General features: G+C 39.5%; 1 protein-coding gene across 3 annotated transcripts; it reads left to right on the top strand.

Moving 5' to 3' along the window:
- The first annotated feature begins 946 nt into the window (after positions 1-946).
- On the top strand, positions 947-23324 carry LOC145446475 (fibrinogen-like protein A). Of its 3 annotated transcripts, none has more exons than XM_080324783.1 (5): positions 947-1223; positions 1286-1440; positions 1498-1591; positions 21924-22020; positions 22636-23324. In XM_080324783.1, the coding sequence occupies exons 1-5, from the start codon at positions 1010-1012 to the stop codon at positions 22949-22951; spliced, it is 876 nt and encodes a 291-aa protein (XP_080180909.1). In that variant the 5' UTR covers positions 947-1009; the 3' UTR covers positions 22952-23324. The 3 variants fall into 3 exon arrangements, with proteins under 3 accessions (XP_080180909.1, XP_080180900.1, XP_080180917.1); XM_080324774.1 differs by lacking the exon at positions 21924-22020 and adding an exon at positions 4966-5062 and having other exon boundaries at positions 948-1223; positions 22636-23311; XM_080324791.1 differs by lacking the exons at positions 21924-22020; positions 22636-23324 and adding exons at positions 4966-5062; positions 6094-6439 and having other exon boundaries at positions 948-1223.
- Positions 23325-23548: the final 224 nt, after the last annotated feature.

Below are 23548 nucleotides of genomic sequence, written 5' to 3'. Positions count from 1 at the left end.
GAGGCTTTATACCGTGGCCCGCTCGAATATGAACAAGTACATTCCAAGGAATAAATCATTTGTTATTGGGGTATTGTGAACAAGTAACAAGTAGTGTTCCTGGTAATGCGGTGGGTTTTGAATGTTTTAAATGGAGCAAGTTATGTAACGATGTTCAGAAAAAGGAAACCGTGTACTGTTTTTTTTAGTAGAGGCGTTCAGTGGTGGCTCTTTTTAACATGAAAAAATACATATCGGTGAGCAAATCATCGGGTATTGAAGTACTGGAATGCAGTATCAACTAGTGACCCTGGTATTGCTGTGGGTTTCGCCAATCACTCTGTTGACTTAGCTGTGGGGCACTTTTACCGCTACCCCACAGAATATCAATTAACGTACTGGGAAACAGTATCGAGTAGTGTTATTGGTATTGTTGTTCGTTTCGGCAATCACTCAGTTGACTTGCTGTAGGGCACTCCTACCTTTGAATATACCCGAGAGAAGAACTATCGGTGGTGAACCAAAGCGAGAGTTTTTACTGAAACGATAGTATATAAAAAGCGATGTTATTGGTCGATATATTCAGTTACGAGAGAGTGGTCCCTACGCATAGCAGAGAGGATGTCTCGTCACCAGTCTATGGCAATTATGATTCCATCAAAAAGATATTTAATTCAGGTGTGCAAGGCTTATTCCGACCGTAATGCCTATATACCAATAAATTCACATATTTATACAATGACAAATTCATGCATTTAATTTGAAATGCAGTGATATATTAGCCAATATCTTCGGGTTTGTATCAATTCATTGAAAAGTAAACTGCCCTATCGTGTAAGAGTAGTATGTGAAGCAACCAGGGGAATCTGGAAACGTTATGTATTGTCGAACAAACTATAAACGGTTTTCCGTTACGTATCTAAATTGAGTTTGATTATGGTAATACGCAAAAATCAGATCACTGGACTAACGGTGTCGATGCCCACAGGTTTAAGCACAAAATCTTAAGCAAACATATTTTAAAAATTATATGGAACCACCAAAAAGTGCCATGACCTTACTGCTGGTTGTGCTTTTGCTCATATCACAAATGAGGACATCAAGAATCCCAAATGGAACTTCTAAAGGCATACCTTTTCTACGCCAATCTAAGCCGCTTATTCCTAGCGCACAAGTGCTTAGGTCCTTCGGTATCTTTGACAAGGTCGCGACCGAAGGAAACATCGACAGAAAAATAGAGAAATGTTTGTTGTTAAATGATGGGTTTTGAGAACAAATTTTCTGAAATGAAACCTATGATTTGTAGACATTCACACTCTTTTACCGAGTAACTGCGAGGACGCCCAAATCTGGTCACGATTAGCACACAGCGACACTGGTGGTGTGGTCGGGTTACTCATTCCCGGAATTGGATTCAAGAACGTGTTTTGTGACGTCAGTGATGAAGGAGGAAACTGGACCGTATGTTAAATGTGTGATTTTTTCGCCGGATGAGCTTCATTTCCACTGTTGTGACAGGTTTTTCAACGAAGAAAGACCGGCAATGTCGATTTCTTCCGAAACTGGGCTGACTACGTGAACGGATTTGGCGATTTTGAAAATATCTGGTTAGGTACGAGTATATATAGGCTTTTCACATCGATGAATATTATACTGAATTTGAGTCACAGTGGATGTAAGACGTAACGTATTCATAAGGCTACAAACATTCAACTATATATTAGTCGGCGAAATTGCTCAGGTAAAACTAAAGGGAAATTACGATGCAAATTCTACTCAATTAAAAGTAGAAAGACCGGTTTTCAAAGCATGTCAGAACCACTTAAAAGGTGAAAATAGAATATGAAGGTATGAGAAGTACTCACTTAGGTGTTCGCGAAGATAAATCTGGCCTATAAATGGTATGTGCTATGTGGTACCGATGGATCAAAAGTTACAAAATGCTCTATATCACCCAAAGCTTCATGCGAGAAAATCAGAGCTTTTGCTGGCTCAACATTTCTGCCCACGCTATACCTACCTCGGATTACACATGATTATCCGCCGTTTGAACGTTTAAAATATGTTGCACAAGCGAATCATCGGTCCCCACGCAGTTGGCCCAAAAGCACTCGACGAGGCGACCGATGAGATATACGCTCGAAAACTGAAATGTTTAAACTTGATGTGTATTGTAATTTAAGATACAGCGAGCCAAAGAAGAATGCTTGGTTTCCACCTAAAAGGGGCACTGCACTCTAAAAATGATCTGGTCTCAAATTGAAGGGCAAAACGACAAATAAAATATGGCCGCAGCCTTTTTCTTCCGAACGCCACCGTAATGGAGCTGTAATGTATTGAAATTTCCACAGATGCATCACTCTCCAGCAGTCACGCAGAGATCGAACTTTATATAGTTGTCAGCCGATGTTATGAAGGAAATAGAATACACTAGGCCCGATTTTGACATAAATCTCCTGATTTATGTTCGTTGAATGCGGTATCTAAACCGCCTTGGCGTGTAGGACATATTTCCTTCATAACATCGGCTGACCCTGACAACTATATAAAGTTCGATCTCTGCGTGACTGCTGGAGCGTGATGCATCTGTGGAAATTTCAATCTGCCCTTCAATTTGAGACCACATCATTTTTAGAGTGCAGTGCCCCTTCAAAATGTTGGCATAAAGTGACGTTTCGATTCAGGCTCAAACAGCTGATTATAGGTAACTACGACATACAGCATCTATGTATGTGGGCGTATTTTCAATCATTGAATCTAATATAACACACTCACTGATGACGTTGAAACTCAAGTATGTGCCGTCATATAGCATTATTCAAGCCGTACACTTCACATGTAAAATGATTGCTGGTTAGTTCGTGTTGGGTTGTATACTACGAAAACAGAACAAAGCACCGTCATACATCCTACTTGCCGACACGCATGTCCTCCTACGTTCCTACAGGGTTGCCATACGTCCGGAATTTCCCGGACATGTCCGGAATTTGACTGTTAAAACTGCGTCCGGGAGGAATTTCTAAAATATGCCTGCATGTCCGGAATTTCGAAGTAAGGTCATCCGAAATCAAGATAAACAGTATTATTTTTGGGCAGATTTTTGCTACATGAAATTTTTCGTCGCGCCGCGCGCAATTTAGTGTCACGTATATTGGTCTTAATATTGGGACTACCACCCTCGCAAAAATGCGATCAAAAATAAATAAAAATAACATTCAGTTACTGAAATGAGTCTAATTGTTATCGCAATTACAAGATAACGGTATCTTCATAGAGTCGGTTTAGGCCGTTTGGACATGACTTAACGAAGTACAATTACGCGCCTTGCATTTTCGAAGTCATCATCCTCCACCAGCTCTACCGCAAACTCTGATCATGTGGGCGGAGTGAGGATCAAATTATGAAGTAATATATGGACGAAACAATATTATTGATATTTTTCATCCAAATCATTGAACGACCAGTTGCATATAGTAAGCCCCAAAAGTTGCATCTATTAGGATGGGCTCAAGATCAATGTTTACTTGGGCGGGGTGGGGCCATGGCCTACTAAGGCCACCGTGGGGCTGAAAATGTAGCTTCGGCCCTGGTTATAACCTTCAACACACAACCACATACTCCTAAACCTGATCGTGACCACCTCCAGTCGATAGACAAAGCTTTGCTGGTGCGACGTCATATTGATCCACAATCTGCTCATACCTCATTTTGAATTCCGCTAGTGGGCGTTGAAAAGCGTCCGGAATTTGGATTCCAAAATATGGTAACCCTATCCTACGTGCATACGTAGTCCGCATTAAAATGTTTTACTCGATTCCGCGGTATAATTCTGAGGTAGACTCTGGTTTCGTGTACCATTGGTGTATACCTGTATGATTGAAAGCAGTAGAATGATATGAGAGTAGTCCAACCACAAAAAAAATTTGCAAGTAATACATGTCGGTAAAACTACATAAAAGTATAAGTATCTGACCATCTTTCATACTAGAATATACAACCGTATAGTTCGTTGATATGCCGTCATAGTCGGTATTATTAGCGCAATAATGTGGAGTGTGCATGATCATCAGCTGACATTGTAACAAATTTAAGAGCAAATTAGAGATAAACAGCTCATTCATCCGTGATAGATGCTTTCTAGCGAATACGTGGTTTCAATTAGATTAATCCCTGGATCGATATTGTACAATAGCTTAAAGTTATGCGATCCCAGGATGGGCATTTCCCTTGGTCCCTAATGCTATGAGCCACTGCTTCCGCGATGGAGATGGCGAGGCGGAGCCTAAATAAATATCCAAAAATTAAGTTGGGATTCTATATTCGACCTCGGTCGGACAGGAATCCGTAACCAGCTAGAGTTGCAGCTGTAGATAGTAGCTAGGATTGCATTTAAAACAAAAATGGTGTTTTTTAAGTTGTAAAACTCTGCCATAATTGTGTAAATACTTTCAAAAAAACATGTTATATGAGACTACGGACAATTACCACCCGATATAGCCGACGTATATCGATATGGGATGGTTGGAACCCTCAAAATAGTCGGTTCAACAGGAATAGTACAGATATTTCGTCAAAGGAACTATATTACATCCATATTTTGAATTGTCAATGTTAATTGACTATGATGTCACAATTGAATATTCATTACGTCAAGGCTTAAAAAAACAATAAAAATCATGTTTGCTTCAAATTAATTTTTGTTTTAAAAGCAACCCTAATCTTAGCACTACGCTATATCGCCACCAGTGATTTTGGTATTTTCATACAGATGTTCATAAATTACTAGAACTAGTATTAAACGTTTTTACTTCCAAAATTACGTAATTAAAATCTATCACGAAAGAAGATATGATGCATAGGCCAACCAAGCTAAGCCTGTGGTAGTGCAATTCATTTGGAACAGTTCCGAATGCATATGCTATTAATCGAATGCTCTTGTCGCACTGATTCGGCAGTGTTTTGATACCTGAAATTATCTTTCATCAGGACTGGAGGCGTTACATCAGATGACTCGGGAAGGAGATTATGAGTTGAAAATTAATATGATCACAACGGATGAAGTTCATCTGTCTGCCAAGTACCGGTAGGTGATGATATTTACTACTGACTTTAGTCACTATTCCCACTAAAATTTCATTCATAGTCTTTTTTATTTCGGTGGTATATTCCTAAGAATGCTGTTTCGTGATAAAATTTCCACCGGGCCCGGTTGTCATGATACTTTCAGTCACAGGAGTGACGTCAGCCAATTTTAAAACTACTTTTTACATGACATAGCTCACACGTGTAAAAAGGAAATAGTTTTGCGTCATTGTTACTTATAACTCTTCCCGTTCACGTGTAATTAGAATATAATACCATTAATCAAAAAATCATTGTATAGGTGGATAAACTAAGGATTCAATTAACATTTCCGGCGCCTCGCCCAGAAGACGCATGCGTTGTCGTATTGCAACCCTCCGAATGCTCAACTTAAATCAATTACGATGGAATTATTCTCTCGATTCACGCGAATCGCGACCCATTGCAAAATTAATTCAGGGAATAGGGCATTGTCGACAGCATACGATACAAACGAAGCCCGAGCTCGTGACAACAAAATTGATACTATTTTTGCTAACCTAATATTGGGAAAACTCAAATTTCCTAATCTCGCACCAAACAACAATATGCTTCATTGCACTTTTTATCGACACAGTACGCGTAGTCTATATGAAGCGCATCGTTTCTTGATAATTATGTATCAAAGCGGATGAAACAGAACATAAGTATTCTGAGAAACTGACACTGTCAAGTAGTCTAATACATTTCTACTTGAGGAAATAGTGAGAGTGGGCAAAATCTCCTTGAAGTCGAAGTACTTCGTTACTGACCAACTCTGGTTTGGAGCTATCTTGCTACATCACAGTATTTTCAACGCCATATAATTGCTTCAAGTACTTGTAGTATGTGAAGTATTTAATTGATGTTTTTTTAATGAAAACAATATTGTTCCTGTGTGCATTGTGGTAGATTTAAGAATCTAAAATTGAACATTTGTTACACAGTAAGGATAGGAAAATCGATATTACGCATTACTTACATATTCAAGACTAATCGCATCATATTATTTAGCAATTTTCGAATCGGGCCTGGCTCCAGCAACTACATATTGAGCGTCTCCGGCTACTCCGGAAATGCCACAGATTCACTTATGTTGCACAATAACCAACCATTCACCACGGAAGACGCAGATCACGACGCATTTCCAAGTGGGAATTGCGCTTCTCGCTGCGAAGGTGCTTGGTGGTATATCGATTGCTACTATACCGATCTGAATGGACCTCGCACGAACGACGTTATTGGAACTGTGTGGATGAACATGAATTCTCCTCCAACTAATTATTACCTTACCTACTCCGAGATGAAGTTCCGAAGAAGATTATGAAGATTCGTCCTTTTCCCTCTGATAACGTTGTGACTTGGAGTAGCGTATTAGAGACATTGAGATGTAGCCTCTATGTCGTGTTTGATCCTCATCTAATGATTACCAGACCTTTAATTGTAACGAGCCATCTGTATACGAGGCAAAGTAGGTACTCTAACCAACTAGCATTGATATAAACTCAATTATAGAAATGATTAGAATGGGATGTCATATACCACGCCGTACACCCGTTTTCCAGGAAGACATCAGACCATCTACGAAGTGAAATTCTAAAACCTATCACTAATATTCGATATTATTTTGATGTTCGCGTTGTGTTACGTGCATGAATTACTGTTGAATTTCTGTTGCCGTGCTTGCAACTAATACATTTACTCTCTGCAAATTGTTTGCCTCATATTTTGTTGTTTCTTATTCGTTAGGACATTCGCAGGTGATATTCTATTGTTAACTAGAACTTTTCTTGCCACTCCTATAACATTGTCGTCTTGAGTGCAGATGTGGCTAAGAAGTCGGGGATGCTACTCAAGAATAAGTGGAAGTAACGTCTTAGTACCATAAGTATATAATGAAGATCTTAAAACTGCTCAAGTATAGTTTAGTGAGTCGATTTGGTCGCTTGTTTGTACACTGTTAGCGGTTAATCGGAGAAAACAATTTCGAAATTCCGACGTGCTTCTTCGGGAATAACGGTAACCGACCAGTGGCAGAAATAAATAAGTCCAAGGTTTAAAAATAGATTCAGTTAAAGTGATACAGGGACTCTTTCGTACAGATAGCAGTCAATAAAAGGCTGCAAGCATATATGATACTATACTATAATTACAGATTACGCGGAGTAAAAGGTAAATAGTTTTGCCTCGTTTTTCCTGTTGCGTAGAGGTTGAAGTAGTGTAAAATAAAACTTAGCTACTTGAGTAAGTGGTGCAGGCAGGGCAAATTACTTGCGCAATCCGAATAAATTAAAGCCATTTCATACCTGACTGAAAATGTCGCGTTTGTCTGCATATGATATACAGTCAATGAATGGACATTGGAAACTTCGAGTTAGTCACCACATTTCGGATCCGTGCTCCTTAGCTTCGTCACAATGCAAAATTCGAGTCTGATTGGGTGGGTGGCACGAGAACGAGCTGAATATAATTTATATTTTCGTAACATGTCTTCTTTTCGAATGTTACCTATTTTATCAGATTTAGCTCTCGGAACGTCATACCAGATAGTGCCGACAGTTACCTTTAGTCAAATGGCGAGAATGGTGTAACCCAATCGCAATGAGCCGTGGGATTAGCTAGTGTCCACGCATAGCGGTAGACCTAGGACACCATGGTAAACAGTTCGATTTGTGCACGTGATTAGGGGTCTTCGTCGATCATAGCCAATGTATTCGGGAAGTGTACGTAACACAGGAAGGGCGACGATGATTGTCACAATTTCCAGAAGATTTGCACCAAAAGTTTGTTCAGTGAAGTCGGAGGTAAAGAAGTCTGTTTTATTTGTGGTGAACAGATCGGCATTATTAGATGCACGCGAGGAATACAGGCTTCTGGCCAAAGCTGATGAAGCGCGAATGTAGCAACACCTGTTTGCGAATCTATCAAATTTATAAAGCTATTTTACCAAGCTATTGCACGCAGGTCGATGCGCAGCAACAAAGGCTAGTTCTGTAATTTACCGCAACACCTATAAACACAGTAAATGAGAATTCTCGAATGACCAGTCTGATGAAGAATGCTTTTTAAACCAAGCACTGGTAATATTTCCCGAAAATAAATAGGCATATGAAAGTTACCGCTGTCCAGACGAACTGCGATCAGAAGGATGAACGGCATTCGGAGAATCCGCAGATTACAGTTGAAGCTTTTACGTATAGGCCGGTCAAAATATTTTCGGCTTCTTTGGAGCGTTGGGAGATCGCCTATCCCTATTCTAGTACATACCGGGGAAACCTACGTATTTCTACTTTCAATTTAATTTCCGGTTACCAATTATCCTCTTTTGGGCTGGTGAAAATATGATAGGTATACGGTAAACCGTGAGCACACAATTGGAGATAGCATATCACACGAAGTGAAAATACAAATCTGAAACATCTCATTTCATAAGGTGTTGACCAGACGTGTCAGACTCCACTAGCGAGGCTGTTCGGACTAGTCAAATGAACCCAGCATGTTATCTCAAAATCCATGCTCCTGTTTTTTACTTGAATACTTTATCACCAAGCCTTATTACTCGGGCAAGTTTTTATTGCTGTCAAATCCGTGGAAAGTTGCAGTAAAAAGTTTCATTTATTTTTACTAAAAGTTACATTTATGGACAAGTTTCTTAAAATTATTATGTTATGGGATACTAGAATCGACCCGTATCCAAGGCACTGTAGCAAAACTCAGTGTTAGCGACATGAACAAAATCAATAGCCTGCAAAAAGCGAACAAGTGAAAATATAATTTTCGTCGGTCCGGCCTAGATGTACGTCACATCAGAAAACACTTCAAATTTAAACGAAAGTGACATAATCAAGCGATCTATTTACATGTTATGCCAAATATTTTCAGGAAAAGTTAGTTGCATGAGAAACAGGAAAGTTGCAAAACGTTGCATGAAAAAGTGGAGGAAAAATTGCGAAAATTTGCAATGAAAGATTCCTTCAAACAATTTAAAACTGTATACTACATAGCTTATGCGTATTTAGGAAGTTGCCGCAAGCCGAAAAAAGTTGCAAAACCTTGCCCTACTGTTCTTATAGTAGAAGAGTATAGTACTGTGGTCCTTTTTAATATGAAGAACGCATGTCGGGAAATTAATCCTCTGTTAATGACGTACTGGGAAGCAATTCAAGTATCAAGAAATGTCCCTGGTGTGCCTTTCGCAAGCAGTAAGATGTCGTATGTAGCTGCAAGGAACTCTTACCATACCTTTGAAGATACGACAGAGAGTATCTGTCGGTGGTTACTCAACGTTTTTCTATTGCAGTGTCAATACAACCCAGTATTATAGCTTTGCGCTCATAGAGCAGCCTGCCGTCGTCTACGACAAACTCAAAGAGAGCATAGACGGAATATGCCAACTTATATCGTCGCAAACGCAGCTTTTTTAACGGTTCCTATTCAACCGGATAATCATCGTATTTTTGCCAATTCCATTGCTCGCGAATAAACGTGTTGCGATTTGCTCCTTTAAAAAACCTATGATCTGTGTAATATATATATATGCTTTTTAGTTATTCGAGTGAAAAGCAAGAGCACGAGGTAACATTTTGAAATCAGTTGTCTGGTCCGGCCCGCGAGCGACTTGAAATCTTGAATCCTGCCGCGACGCAATTACAGTTTTAAGGGCGTATTAGACGAGGCGATGACGGCCGAGCGTAGGGGTTTGTTTTATCATGCCATCGGCCGAATCGCCGCCGATTTTATTTGGCAGTGTCGCCGACATTGGCGGCGATGAGAGAAGTGGGAGATGCGCTTATGCGTATCCATATATAAACCAGTGTTGAGACTTGAATAGCGTCACTTTTGCTCAAGCCGTTTGGCGGACGGAAATTCTGGCGAGGCATTGCGAACGAATTACTGCGATGTAGTAGGCTACTAAATTATTGAGCTGCTTCACTTACCCAGTATAGGCCAGCGTTGCAAAATCGGATGCACCCACCACCTTCGAGTAGCACCAGCACGCGCATTCTTCCGCAGTTATTATGACAGTCTAAACTCGTGCTACTTTCAACTTTTTTGACCTACCCTTACAAATACCATGCTACCATGGTTCCGAGAAGGTTTCATTCGACAAGACATTGCAGCATGAACACATTGGACAGGCATCATAACCATATTGCTGTATTAGTTTCGAATATTTTCGGCCATTTGTTACTTTGTTTCGGACTTTTCTGGATAATTCTGTCCAGACGTGACTTTTGACTTCAAGTCGAAAGAGAAAAATCGTCAGCTCGACAACTAAAACCGACATTGTTATAGGACTGGTAGCACTCTAAAGTTGTTCTATTAAAGGTCCAAGCAAATATAAACAGCCAACTCTAGGCCTTTATAAAGGCTACACCCTAAACGTGTCTCGCTCCGCTGCATAATTGGGATTCTTCGGAAAATTTATTCTATTCGGATTTTCGGGATTATATGGACGTGCTTTTTCGGATTTGCATGGATACTTGGATGAGATTATTCGTATTCGGAAGGATTGATCCTCTGAGACTTGAGCTGTCGGATGAATTCGGATTCTCAGGAATCTCTATGCGCCCATCACTGATCATGATGCGGTAGTATGTACACATTGTACAGTGTACCTGATCTGTACAACAACAAAAATCCGATTCGCAGTTGTCAATCATCCCCGAGCAGATTTGAATGCAACGGGTCAACGCTTTCTGAAACTAATCAAATGCAACGAACTCTCATATGATTGTAGAGAAATTATCGCCAACATCGCCTCGTCTGATTCGACCTTTACACCCCTAGTGTACCTTCTGAATAGCCAATGCTATGGGCTGGAATATCCCAGGGATCCGCTAGAAGAGCCGCCGACTTCGCGTTACGGAAGATGTCGAATTTTAGTTTACTATTTCGCTGGGTATGATAGTGTTGGAGGTTTAATGGGATTGGATGGAGCGATATTTAGAAACCCTCTGTTATCTTCCTTACGCGCTGGCACGAATGTGGTACAATTCCATTCATAGAGATTGCTTGCGGATAAACCAATGGTACTATGTCATGCGTTCGTTACTTATGCATTGATGCGTTACGTCCAACGAACCCAGCTCCCACTCCAGAATGGAAGAAGCTGCTCCTGCGTTTGACACTTCGGTTATCGAATACCACAATCATAATTTCTTCGGGGCATCTGTGTCATAATTTACACGCGGTTCGTTGACTGTGCCGTACACGCGATGCCTATATCTAAACTGGTTACAACTATGATTATCATGCCGAGCAAGTTATCATCAGGGCAATAGACAATGATATGATTCCTCGAATCCTAGTCAAGAATCAATTGTAGTAACTCGAGAAGGGCAGTAAGAGTGATTACAGCAGTAACATATATAAAGAATTTTGTTTTTCAACGAGAAAAACTGTCTCGATGGATACGATCTTCCCATCACGAACAGTTTGAAACCTCGGTTGACGGTATCACTAAATCCAAAACATTATTAACAAGTCTACGAAGAAACATGATATACACATTATTGTAATCAACGCTCAGCTAGTTACATTAGCGCTATGAAATGTTCATGGTCCACAGGTGCAAAATTAGTTTTGGCGGCGACAAGGTGACATTGGTTCACTTTTGACAACAGAAATAGTATACTCGCACACTGTAAGTCATTCCTACTGTGATTGAGGTCAAAATTACTGGATGGATCAGAACGGAATCGGTCAGATACTCGATTTTGCGAGGCTCACCGACAAAATTATCGCGACGATTGGAAAGTATGCTATCAGAAGAACACCAAAAGGAAACGATGAAAACAGGTGCTTTCAAAACCCTTCGGCTTTGCGACACAACAGAAAGTTATAGAAATCAACGTCGCATGGCGAGCGACAGCTATCATGCGGTGTTCCGTAGAAGGTGGTAAATAGGACGAAAATATTGGTAATTAGCATCAACCACTTAATCTAACGTATATTTGCTAAAGCTCGAAAATCACCATTTGAATATGATTTGTTTGATTTACAATAGAGGAAAGTGACTTTTTCTGAAAGCGACTTCACATCACAAGAACTAAATGCTACAAGGGGAAGTGATAGCATGATAATAGAGATGTTTTGGTATCCCCAATGTTGTAATTAGCTACACATTTACAACCTATACTTTCAGTTATACCCGTAGCAACGCTGTCACATCTTCCTATGGATATTTCTAATCCGTCACCAAAATCGCGTTCTTCTTGAAATGTCATTGTGAAGTTATGACAAAGTTTACTCTCTTATTCAAAGCACTAGTTCCATTGCGGCATCTTCTTTCAGTTGTTATTTTCATCGGCAATTGGAGGAATGGTGTACATTCTGTATAGCCAATGCTACGGGCTAGAACAGGGGTTCTCAACTTTCCGCATTTTAACAGCAAAAAACGCTGCGAGCCGCGGAGCATTATTACCATATATTTATGGGGTAATATTAAATTTAGGCTACTGTAGCATATTTACCAGTCGTATACGGGTATTTTGTACATTTTTATGCATTCGAAGACATTAATGGACACTGAATAGCGTTGATAAATTTGTGGTTGCTTTTATTTGTGAGAATATCTTTTTCCAGCGGCGCAAGTAATGGTGCGTACACTGCATTCACTGCCAGTTCGGTATATGCACATTTAAACTAACCCGTCCACCATATAACCGAACTGTATGTTTGAAATTACGGTAACTTTTTCGTTGCAGAAGCCATTATAACTTCGAGTTTTCATCGATATGAGAAGAAGTCAGGCGTTCTGGGTCCTTTTTTTAGCAAACCAATCATCATTTCCCCTTTCCTTCGATGGCTGGAGCCCTGGATCAATAGTTACAGAAGTCAGCTTGGTCAAGTTGATGATTTACGCTGGTCCCTCCCAACGTTTGACCTGCCAACATTTCCTCTGCAAATATGTCCACTCTGATAGAATGCACCCAGATAATTAGTCATGCAATGTCGGTTGAGTCGGTGGATTCGTCAAATGCTAGGTAGCTAAAGTGAGTCTATATGCGGCAACGTGTTTCAGAAAATGCGATAAACGATCGACTGACGTTGCTGTTACTTTTCTGGTCACGGTTGAATCAATCAGCCAGCTGTAGCTTCGCAATTTGTCAGGTGATGTTGTTCTTGCTGCGAATATTCGCCGAGTATGTTAAAGTTTTATTGCATTTACACATTCTCTAGCACAGTGGTTCTCAACCGGGGGTCCGCGAACCCCTAGGGGTCCGCGAAGCAATTTTAGGGGGTCCGCGAGACCTCTAAATTTTTAAAATGGTTGATAACGTAATTTTTATTTTATTTAATTAGTCGAGAAAGCATGAGGCAGTTTCGCACCACAACTGCTAAAACCTTATGACTCATATCATCATAATAATCGTTTGACATGAACTATCGTAGTGTGGAAATTCATTTTCATTGCCAATTTTCCAATAACTTGCCGATACAAAGATATTGCTGTTTAGAGACGTTTTGTTGGGGTTTGTTGACAAAATAAAAATATGGAGATAGTAAGGTCAATCAGGGGGACTTCTTTATGTCTTCTCGATTTGAAGTTGTCAGTCTCATCAAATTAGTGAACAGTCGTTTGAAATAAAAATTTCCGAAGTATTTCCCTAATTTGTACCAATGCAGGGATTAAAACCTCGCCACGAAATCCATTTTATCCTGCGATAGACATAACCACTATTTGAACAGCTTCTTGGAGGTACAGAACTTCAATATACAATTGCATAGTATATTCATATTGAAATGAACCCGAATATTGTCGGCTGACAGTCGTCATAAATCGGACGATGCTGCTTTTGAAGCTCGACTATCAAATTTGGCGCATTCTTATTGCGGATGTCCTATCTACAAAGCTGTTTTTTGATGAACAAGGAGTGTTTCGTTGCTATCAAAGCATTACGCTCCAACCTTGAAATTTATATCACCAGTTATATTGGTATGCTGCCTTGTCTTGTTAATGTTCAATTGTTCATGGTCGAAAATGTTTGCTCGTAAATATATTGTAAACCCGAACAGAACAAGTCGTTTCATGACAGTCTTTCTCAGGTTGGAAAACGTGGTTCCATTATTTGGCGCATAAAATGTGTCTATACTATTAGATTGGGCTTTCACTTTGACGGTAGGAACTCTCTGCGGGCCGATCAAAATGCCGTTGCGGGTGGGATTCGACCCGCGGTCCGTATGTTGCCCGTCCCTGCGCTAAATGCTGGACGTTATATGTTCATAAAATATATGTGTTTTTTTTTCATTTTGGTGCCATAAATATTGCGATCACACCAAAAGTATCGCCGGAAGCGTTATGCGTTAATACTGCATTAGCCTCCATCTATATTTGCGGAAATGGTTTTCGGCCCTCCTCATTCATATCAAAACGAGGACGCGGATTTTCAAGACACGACCATGTACTTCAAGAAATACAGCAGCAAAATTAGCTTTGAAATAATAAAAGTCTACCAATTTCTACATAAATAGTACGATGTTATTTTCAAGAAAAATCATGATTTTGTTGTTTATCACAAGCCTACAGTTCATATTTGCACAAGACAGATGAAGGTTGCACCATATTAGAGCTAAAATTGAACTAAAACTTGAGGGGGTCCGCGAGGGTCCGTGACGGTCAAAAGGGGTCCGCGAAGCCAAAAAGGTTGAGAACCACTGCTCTAGCATATTTCTCGGATTTCATGAGGTAGACCTACCAAGTAAGTTTGTGACGTCGCCCGCAATTCTAACAACGCCTCTAAATATGGATTTACGGCTTGACACCTAAAGCTGGTAACTTTTTCTAAGATCAGGCCATATGTATAACTATACAGAAGAAATTGTCGCGGTATCATTTTAAGCTACCCTTCGTTACGACAGCTGTTTTTTGACAAATATGGCACATCGGTTTTCGATTTATATCTGAGAGAGCAAATTCACTTTTCCACACAAAGATACATTACAAACCCAGTTTTCGCTGTTTAATTTTCCGTTCCTTGTTCTTGTTTCTGTTCAAACCATTTGCGGTGAGTGAAACACTCTTTAAAAGTGTACCACACAACTCTTGGAACAAGACCCAGCCGAATACCGATTCAAAACACTAACAATCAACACAAGCATAAATCAGGAAACTAGAACACAACAAAGAATGAGTAGTCAATAACAATTACAAATACAATTAATATGTAACAATGCTGCGCCAGTAGTAATTGCGATCATAATGAAAGACGCCGCGGGCCGCAAAATAACCGTCTGCGGGCTGCGGGTTGAGAACCCCGGGGATAGAATAACCCAGGGATCTGCTAAAACAACATCCGACTCCACCTCACGGAATATGTCTGATTTATGTTTACTATTTCGCTGGGTTTGATAGTGTTGGAGGTTTGTGGGATTGTAGTGATATGGCCGGTATAAATGAGCGATAATTAGAAACCCCCTGTTATCTTGATAGAAGTTGAGGAAGCTGGACCACTATGCGTTGTGTGTTGTTCGATCGATATCAATACCGATACCGACTTCAGCGGCTATGTAATATATAAAATTCATATACAGCATATTCAGTCATTGATATTGTTTGAAATCGAACAATTTACGTATTGCTGCTCGGGAACTGAAACCGTGAACTGTTTTTATACTGTAGGCTTTGTACCGTGGTCAGTCTGAACATGAACAAATACTTCTCAGTAGATAAATAACTGGGAACGTAATAAGTAGTGCTGCTGATATTGCTGTGTGTTTCGAAATTCTGAAACGAACCAAGTTACGTAACGGTAACCAGAAAAAAACAGTATACTATTTTCATAGTAGAGGCTTTGTTCCGTGGTCCTTTTCAACATGGAAAAAATAGATCTCGGGTAATAAATCATCCGTTATTGACGTACTGGCAAGCAGCATCAATAAGTGTCCCTGGTATTGTTGTGTGTTTCGAAATCACATGTTACTGTATACCACTTCAGTTTATACTGAAAATCATATGCCTACAAAGTATTCTGCTGGTTCGACACACACGTCACCCCGCGCCCCACGGACTTTACATCAGCACTCACTCGTCCAATGTCCATAGAGTTGTGAACGAGTGAGTTGATATATCGTTTCCCACGCGAGAAATTTATTCACTTGCGAACAGAAATGGCTTACTATCGTATGACGTATACCTGGATTATGTGTAGCGTTTGCAACACACATTATTTCATATACAAATGAAAAACACACATTGATTTGGTCAAGAGTGGTGCAATGGATATATTCGACACATGAATTGCCGGACATCATCATCAGGCGTGTGCAGCATCATTATATCATTCCAAATATCGCTCGATGCGCATTATTATTGTAATAATGTATTATAGTTCTGCATGACCATGAAATAAATTTGGATGCGGTAATGCAATATTCCCATTAGGAGTCAACTTCAATATTCTCGTTTCGGAGAATAGATTCCGTTTAACCCTATCGAAAAAGCCAACCGATTCCCTAGACCTATGACCGTAGGTCATGTAATACCATTTTCAGACATTCTTTGCAGATATACACCAAGCGTTTCTCATCTATACGTTGCTGCATTACGTCATAAAAACCGAATTCCCGCTCCAAAACTGGATTGCCTCCATACGCGTACACACGAATGTGGTATATTTCCATTCATCTAGATTGCTTGCGGATAACTCAATGGTAATATATCATGCGTTCGCCCACTATGCATTGAAGCGTTACGTCCAACGAACCAACCTCTCACATTGGAGAATGGTATGAGGAGCTGCTCCTGTTTTCACCCTTGCTTATCGAATAACATTATTATAGTGTCTTCGTGACTTTGGTGTCATTTTTATCTCACGGTTCGTTGATTTTGTATGCGATGACTATCCACCTTGGCTGCAACTATAATTATCATGCTGGTCAATTTAGCATCACGGCAAGGCACAGTGACATGAGTTCTCGAATATTAGTCGAGAATTAATTGTGATACACGTGACGATCAGTAGGAGTCATTTCCGCAGATACAAATTATAAAGACTTCGGAGGTTTTGTTTTTCACCGAGAAAACGGTCTCGATAGCTACGAACTTACCACCATGAACAGTTTGAAACCTTGATTCATGGTATGATAAAATCCATAAAAATATTACCAACGCTACGAAGAATTATGATAACGACATTTTCGTGACGAACGCTCAGCAAGGTCACATCTCATTTCGCTATGAAATAATCATGGTCCAAAGTTACAAAATTATTTTTGGTGGCGACTAACTAATGGCAATGGTTCACTTTTTAACACATAAATGGCACATACTTCAGCATTGTAAATCATTCCTACTTTGACGATGAAATATCGACAGGTACTAGACTCGAAACAAAATCGGCGAGATACTCGATTTTCGTCAGATTCACCGACAGGGACAGCATTATTGCGACGTTCGGAAACTAATAATATCAAGAAGAAAACCTTTGGAGCTTGTGGCACAATAACAAAGTTATGGAGCTCGACATCACTCGAATGAGAGCTATCATGCGGTGTTCCGTAAAAGGCGATATATATTTAGAAGATATTGGAAATTAGCTTAACAATCGCTTTGTAAAACGAACAACGGTATAAATGGGCGACAACTGGAAACCCGCTGTTATTCTGATAAAATTCTGGAAATCTGGAACACTCTGCGTTGTATGCTGTTCGAGCGATAGCGATGCTGATTTCGGCGGTTACATAATATATAAATGTATGTACCCCTTATTCAGTGATTGAAAGCATTTCAGATCGAGAAATTTAGGTAATTCTATTCAGAAATTGAAACCGTGAAATGTTTTATTAATAAAGGCTTTATACCGTGCTCCGCTTGAATATGAGCAAATACATTTCAGGGAATAAATGATTTTGAATTCGGGTATTGAGAAGGAGTAACAAGTAGGCTAGTGTTCTTGGTAATGCTGCGAGTTTTGAATGTTTCAAATAGAGCAATTTACGTAATGGTATTCGGAAAATGGAAGCCGTGTACTGTGTTTTTCAGTAGAGGCGTTTTGTCGTGGTTCCTCTTAACATGAAAAAATACATATCGGGGAGCAAATCGTCGGTTATTGACTTACTGGGAAGCAGTATCAACTAGTGTCCCTGGTATTGCTGCGGGATTCACCAATCACTCTGTCGACTTAGTTGTAGGGCACTTGTCCCCTTACCCCACAGAATATCAATTAACGTACTGGGAAGCAGTATCGATTAGTGTTCTTGGTATTGTTGTTCGTTTATGGAAGCACTCAGTTGATTTGCTGTAGGGCACTCCTACCTTTGAATATGCCCGAGAGAAGTCGATCGGTGGTTAAGTAAAGCTAGAGTTTCGACTGAAATGATGGTATATAGAAGGAATGTGTTTGGTCGATATAGTCAGTTACGATCCTACGCATAGCAGAGAGGATGTCTCGTCGCCAGGCCGACAATTCTGAATCCATGAACACGATATCTAATTCAGGAGTGCAAGGGTTATTTAGACCGTAATGCCCATAAACCAATAAATTCACATGTTTATACCATGACAAATTCATGCATTTAATTTGAAATGTGGTGATATATTTCTCAATATTTCCAGGTTTCTATCAAGTCTTTGAAACCTAAACTGACTCTTCGTATAAGTGCAGTATGTGAAGCAACCATGTATTAACCAACAAACTATTAACTGTTTTCCGTTACGTATCTAAATTGAGTTCGATTATGATAATAGGCTGAAATCAGGTTACTGGACTCACTGTATCGATGTCTAAGCCTAAACTCCTAATCAAACATATTTTAAAAATTAGATGGGAACATTAACAAGTGCCATAACCTTACTGCTGGTTGTACTTTTCCTCGCATCACAAACGAGGGCATCAAAAATCAGTAATGGAAGGAGGCCTATGCGCTTTACGGATCCGCCTCTTTGCGACAGCCAGTGCCAACAGGTGCGTGCGAGGAATAGCAGGATTTTGGCCAACATCTTTCGATCACAAGCGAGGCCGTCAGGAATCCTAACTGGAAGGACGCCTGGTCCTGGCCTGATACCTGCTCCACATGTGCCCCCGCGAATCTTTGACAGTACTGCGACCGAAAGAACCGCCGATAGAAAAATTAAGAAAGGTGTGTTGTTAAATGATGGGTTTTCAGAACAAATTTTCTGAATCACACCTCTGATTTGTAGCTATTCACACTCTTTTACCGAGTAACTGCGAAAGCGCTCAAATCGAGTCAGAATTATCACTGAGCCAAAATGGTGGGGTGGTCGGATTACTCATTCCCGGAATTGGATTCAAGAACGTATTTTGTGACGTTAGAGATGAAGGAGGAAATTGGACCGTATGTTGAGTATGTTATAAGTTTGAGGGGATAAGCTTCATTTCCACTTTCATTACAGGTTTTTCAACGAAGAAAGAACGGCAAAGTCGATTTCTTCCGAAACTGGGCTGACTACGTGAACGGATTTGGCGATTATGAAAATATCTGGTTAGGTACAAATATAGATATCCTTTACATATCGATGAATATTATATTGAATTTGAGTCACAGTGGATGTAAGACGCAGCGTATTCATAAGGCTACAAACATTCAATGTATATTAGTCAGCGTAATTGCTCAGGTAGAATTAAAGGGAAATGACGATGCAAATTTCTACTCAATTAACAGTAGAAAGATCGTTTTTCAAATCATTTCAAACCTACTTCAGGTGGAAATAGAAAATGAAAGTATGATAAATACTCACTTACATGATCCCGATGGTAAATCTGGTCGGAAAATCGTGTAGGGAAAATTTGATACCGATGGATAAATAAATACAAAATGCCCTCTACCTCAGTCGCACGGGAATCCACAATCAATTAATGTTGCATCTGTTGATCGTAGCACTAATACGTCATCTCGCCACAAATGATTGTGGTATTTTTATAGATGTTCGTAAATGACTAATTTTGATCGATTTTACTTCCGAAACCAAGTAATTAGAATATATCGCGAAAGGAGATGTGACGCACAGACGAGCCAAGATAAGCCTGTGCTAGTGCATTTCAGCATGGACACTGCACCAGACTTGGACAACTAGAAAATTTTCAGCTTTTCTAAATTAGAATAAAATTAGAATGAGAGCTACATAGTTTTTTCAAAATTAGATTAGAATTAGAATTATAGCTATAAATTTTTTCCAAATTAGATTAGAATTAGAATAAAAGCTACACAGCTTTTTTCAAATTAGATTAGAATTAGAATTAGAATTTCTGAATTCGCAAAAAGTTGAAAATTGAATGAAATTATGACTTATAAATGAATACAGCGCAAATCAAGCTCAGTTCATATCAAATCACAGTGCGCATTCTCATAAACATGAGAATGGTTAGCGTCTGTACATCAAGCTTTTCTCGTTTTGCGCTATACCAGGGGTCACCAACATACGGCCAACGATTTGATTTGTGATTTTGGAAGAACGCGATAAACAATTTGAAATGCTGAAATTGATTTCAAGTCTCAAATTGTTGTAGTTGTTTCAAAATAATTCAATCGCCTGTGCCAAACACCACTATTATTCACTAGCCGAAATGGCTTCGGCCAAAACCATCAAGGTCAAAAAAAAAACTACGTCCTTTCCTTTCCTTTTATGGAAACATCGTTGGAGAGTATATATTCTGATATGAGCAAATTTCCTTGACGTAAAATTGCCCAGACACTGCCAAGACTGAGACGCTTAGAAAGTGGCTTATGGCATATGGCTTTCCCACAAGATCAATCTTTGGGATGAGATAGTCTTTCAGCTAGTAACATGTCCGCATATCCCCAATATCGATTCATTAGTCGCTGTAAAGCTTTGTCGTGTATCGTGCGCAGCTTTTAGTTAAAAATAAAATTAAGTTTATGATCATGATATTTCATGTTTTATATGTACCTCTTTAATAGAATATTACTTCTTTTGTCGTAACCAAGCCCATAAGCACGGCGTTCTAATAGCGTAAAGCTTTAAAAACATGGTTGCTCGACTGCGTGTGGGCTATTTTGTCTCGATATTGCATTATTGCATGGCTCTCTTACATGGCTGCAAAAAAACGAATATTGCCGTCATGCTTACGAGTTCTCGAGCAGCAGCCTTAAGATGAGGAAAACGATTTTCTCCTTTCCAGTAACTCGAAACATCGCAGACCATGATCATGATCGTGCTCTTTTTCAAAACCTCGTTCCACTTCATTCTCGAATATATTTTCTGTGGTTAGATCTAAAGCAATCATCATCATTTTACTTGATGTAGTTACGGGCATGAAAGTGAACAAGCCTATGTGTTGACTGTCTTTTTTTCTTCGCTGCTGTACTGTTTGTGATCAAAACTATGATGTTGTTCGGAGACTACACGCTACTATGCCATCATTGCTATTGTTCGTCACGATAAATAATATGATGGTACGGTGTATGCAAGTAATGCGATGATTGCACTTGGCACTGGATTTCCCTGCGCGAGAGGGATATTTTTGTTAACTAGGTGTAAAATGCCGCGGACAAAGAGGCATTTTCAGAAAAACAATAAATTAGATTAGAACTAAAATTAGCACATAGAAACATTTGACAAATTAGAGTAGAATTAGAATTAGAGCACAGAACATTTCACAAATTAGATTAGAATTAGAATTAGAGCATAGAACATTTCACAAATTAGATTAGAATTAGAATTAGAGCATAGAAATATTTCACAAATTAGATTAGAATTAGATTACTGGCATTTCGCTCTAATTTAGTTAAATTAGAAAACTAGAATTATCTAGTTGTCCAAGTCTGCACTGCACAGCTCAGAATGCATATGTCATTAATCGAATGCTATTGCCGCACCGATTCCGCAGAGTTATGATACTTAAAATTATCTTTTTCATCAGGACTGGAGGCGTTACATCAGATGACACGGGAAGGAGATTATGAGTTGAAAATTACTATGATCACGACACATGGACTCCGACTGACTGCCAAGTATCGGTAGGCGATGGTTTTTCATTGTTGACTTTAGTCACTAGCTCTACTAATACTTCATTCATTGTCTTCTTTCTTTCGGTGTTATATTCCTAAGGTGAGTATGCTGTTTCGTCATAAATTTTTCCCTCCTCCAGCCCGGTTGTCATGATACTTTTACTCACAGAAGTGACGTCAGCAATTCATGAACTACTTTCTACTACTACCTATGTAAAGTAAATAGTATTGCGTCATATATTTTTCGGATAACCCGGAAAGCATAACAGCTTGACTAAGAACTGGAAGTTGGCGTAATTACCTTCAGTAGCCTATTACACGAAGTAGCACTTATGTAGTATGAGTACTTATGGTAGTACTGAAGTTAGTATGACCACCTCTTATGGGTTCAACCTTGAAGAAATTATGTATAATAGGTTCACGTGTAATTGAAAAAAATATTAAATAATCATTGTATAGGTGGATAAATTAGGGATTCAATTACCATTTCTGGCACCTTGCCCACAAGACACATCCGTTATTCTATTTCAGCTCACAAATCAACATTTGTTACGGAATGAGGTTACGAAAATCAATATGAAATATTAGCTGCGTATTCAAGATTTTTCGTATCATGTTATTTAGGAATTTTCGAATCGGACCTGGCTCCACCAATTACATATTGAACGTCTCCGGATACTCCGGAAATGCCACAGATTCACTCGCTTCGCACAATAACCAACCATTCTCAACGAAAGACGCAGATCATGACGCATATCCAAGTTGGAATTGCGCTTCTAGATGGGGAGGAGCTTGGTGGTACACGAGTTGCTACGATAGCAATCTGAATGGAAATTTCGGGAGGGTTGACGAGAGTGGAATTACGTGGTCGCATCTCACTGTTCCAGGAACTCTTCAATACCTTGGCTACTCCGAGATGAAATTCCGAAGAAGATTCTGAAAATTCGTCCGTTTACCTCTGATTACGTTGTAACTTGGCTAGTAGTGGCATTGAGATGTCTAAGTCATGTATAGGATACTTATCTAATAATCACTAGCCCTTGAATTGCAACCAGCCGTTTGCATTAAGGCAACTAGAAATATTGACTATACGGTATACGACTAGCAGATTTATACACCACGTTTGAGAATAATTACAATTGGATGTCATATAAAGGTCTATTCCACGTCGTGCTATTCCCTGCTTTCCTGGAAGACCTCATGTCATCTATTTTGAAATTTCAATACCTATCACTAATATTCAATGTTATTTAGAGGTTGGCTCCGTGTCACGTATATATGGGATATCATTGAATTTATGTTACCATGGTTGCAACTAATACATTTACTTTCTGCAAATTGTTTGTCTTGTATTATGTTGTTTATTATCTGTTAGGGCAGGAGTCATCAACCTTTTTGCACCCATGGGCTACTTCTTCGGTGCTGATTGAAGAGACGGGCTACCACTCACTCCTGCATTTTACCCGTACCAAATTGAATTTCCTCATTAATACTTATAGCACTGAGCTTGAATCACATTGCAGTAAAAATTCTAAGA

This window comes from Botryllus schlosseri, chromosome 1 (assembly GCF_051294905.1).
Source record: "Botryllus schlosseri isolate E-star chromosome 1, Bs_hap1, whole genome shotgun sequence".
Lineage (NCBI taxonomy): Eukaryota > Metazoa > Chordata > Ascidiacea > Stolidobranchia > Styelidae > Botryllus > Botryllus schlosseri.
This window is presented reverse-complemented; position numbering and strand designations above follow the sequence as displayed.

Coding starts and splice junctions, on each gene's coding strand:
- LOC145446475 (XM_080324783.1), top strand. CDS start 1,010: ATGGAACCACCAAAAAGTGCCATGACCTTACTGCTGGTTGTGCTTTTG. Junction 1,441..1,497: donor ATGAAGGAGGAAACTGGACC/GTATGTTAAATG, acceptor CTGTTGTGACAG/GTTTTTCAACGAAGAAAGAC. Junction 22,021..22,635: donor CGACTGACTGCCAAGTATCG/GTAGGCGATGGT, acceptor CATGTTATTTAG/GAATTTTCGAATCGGACCTG.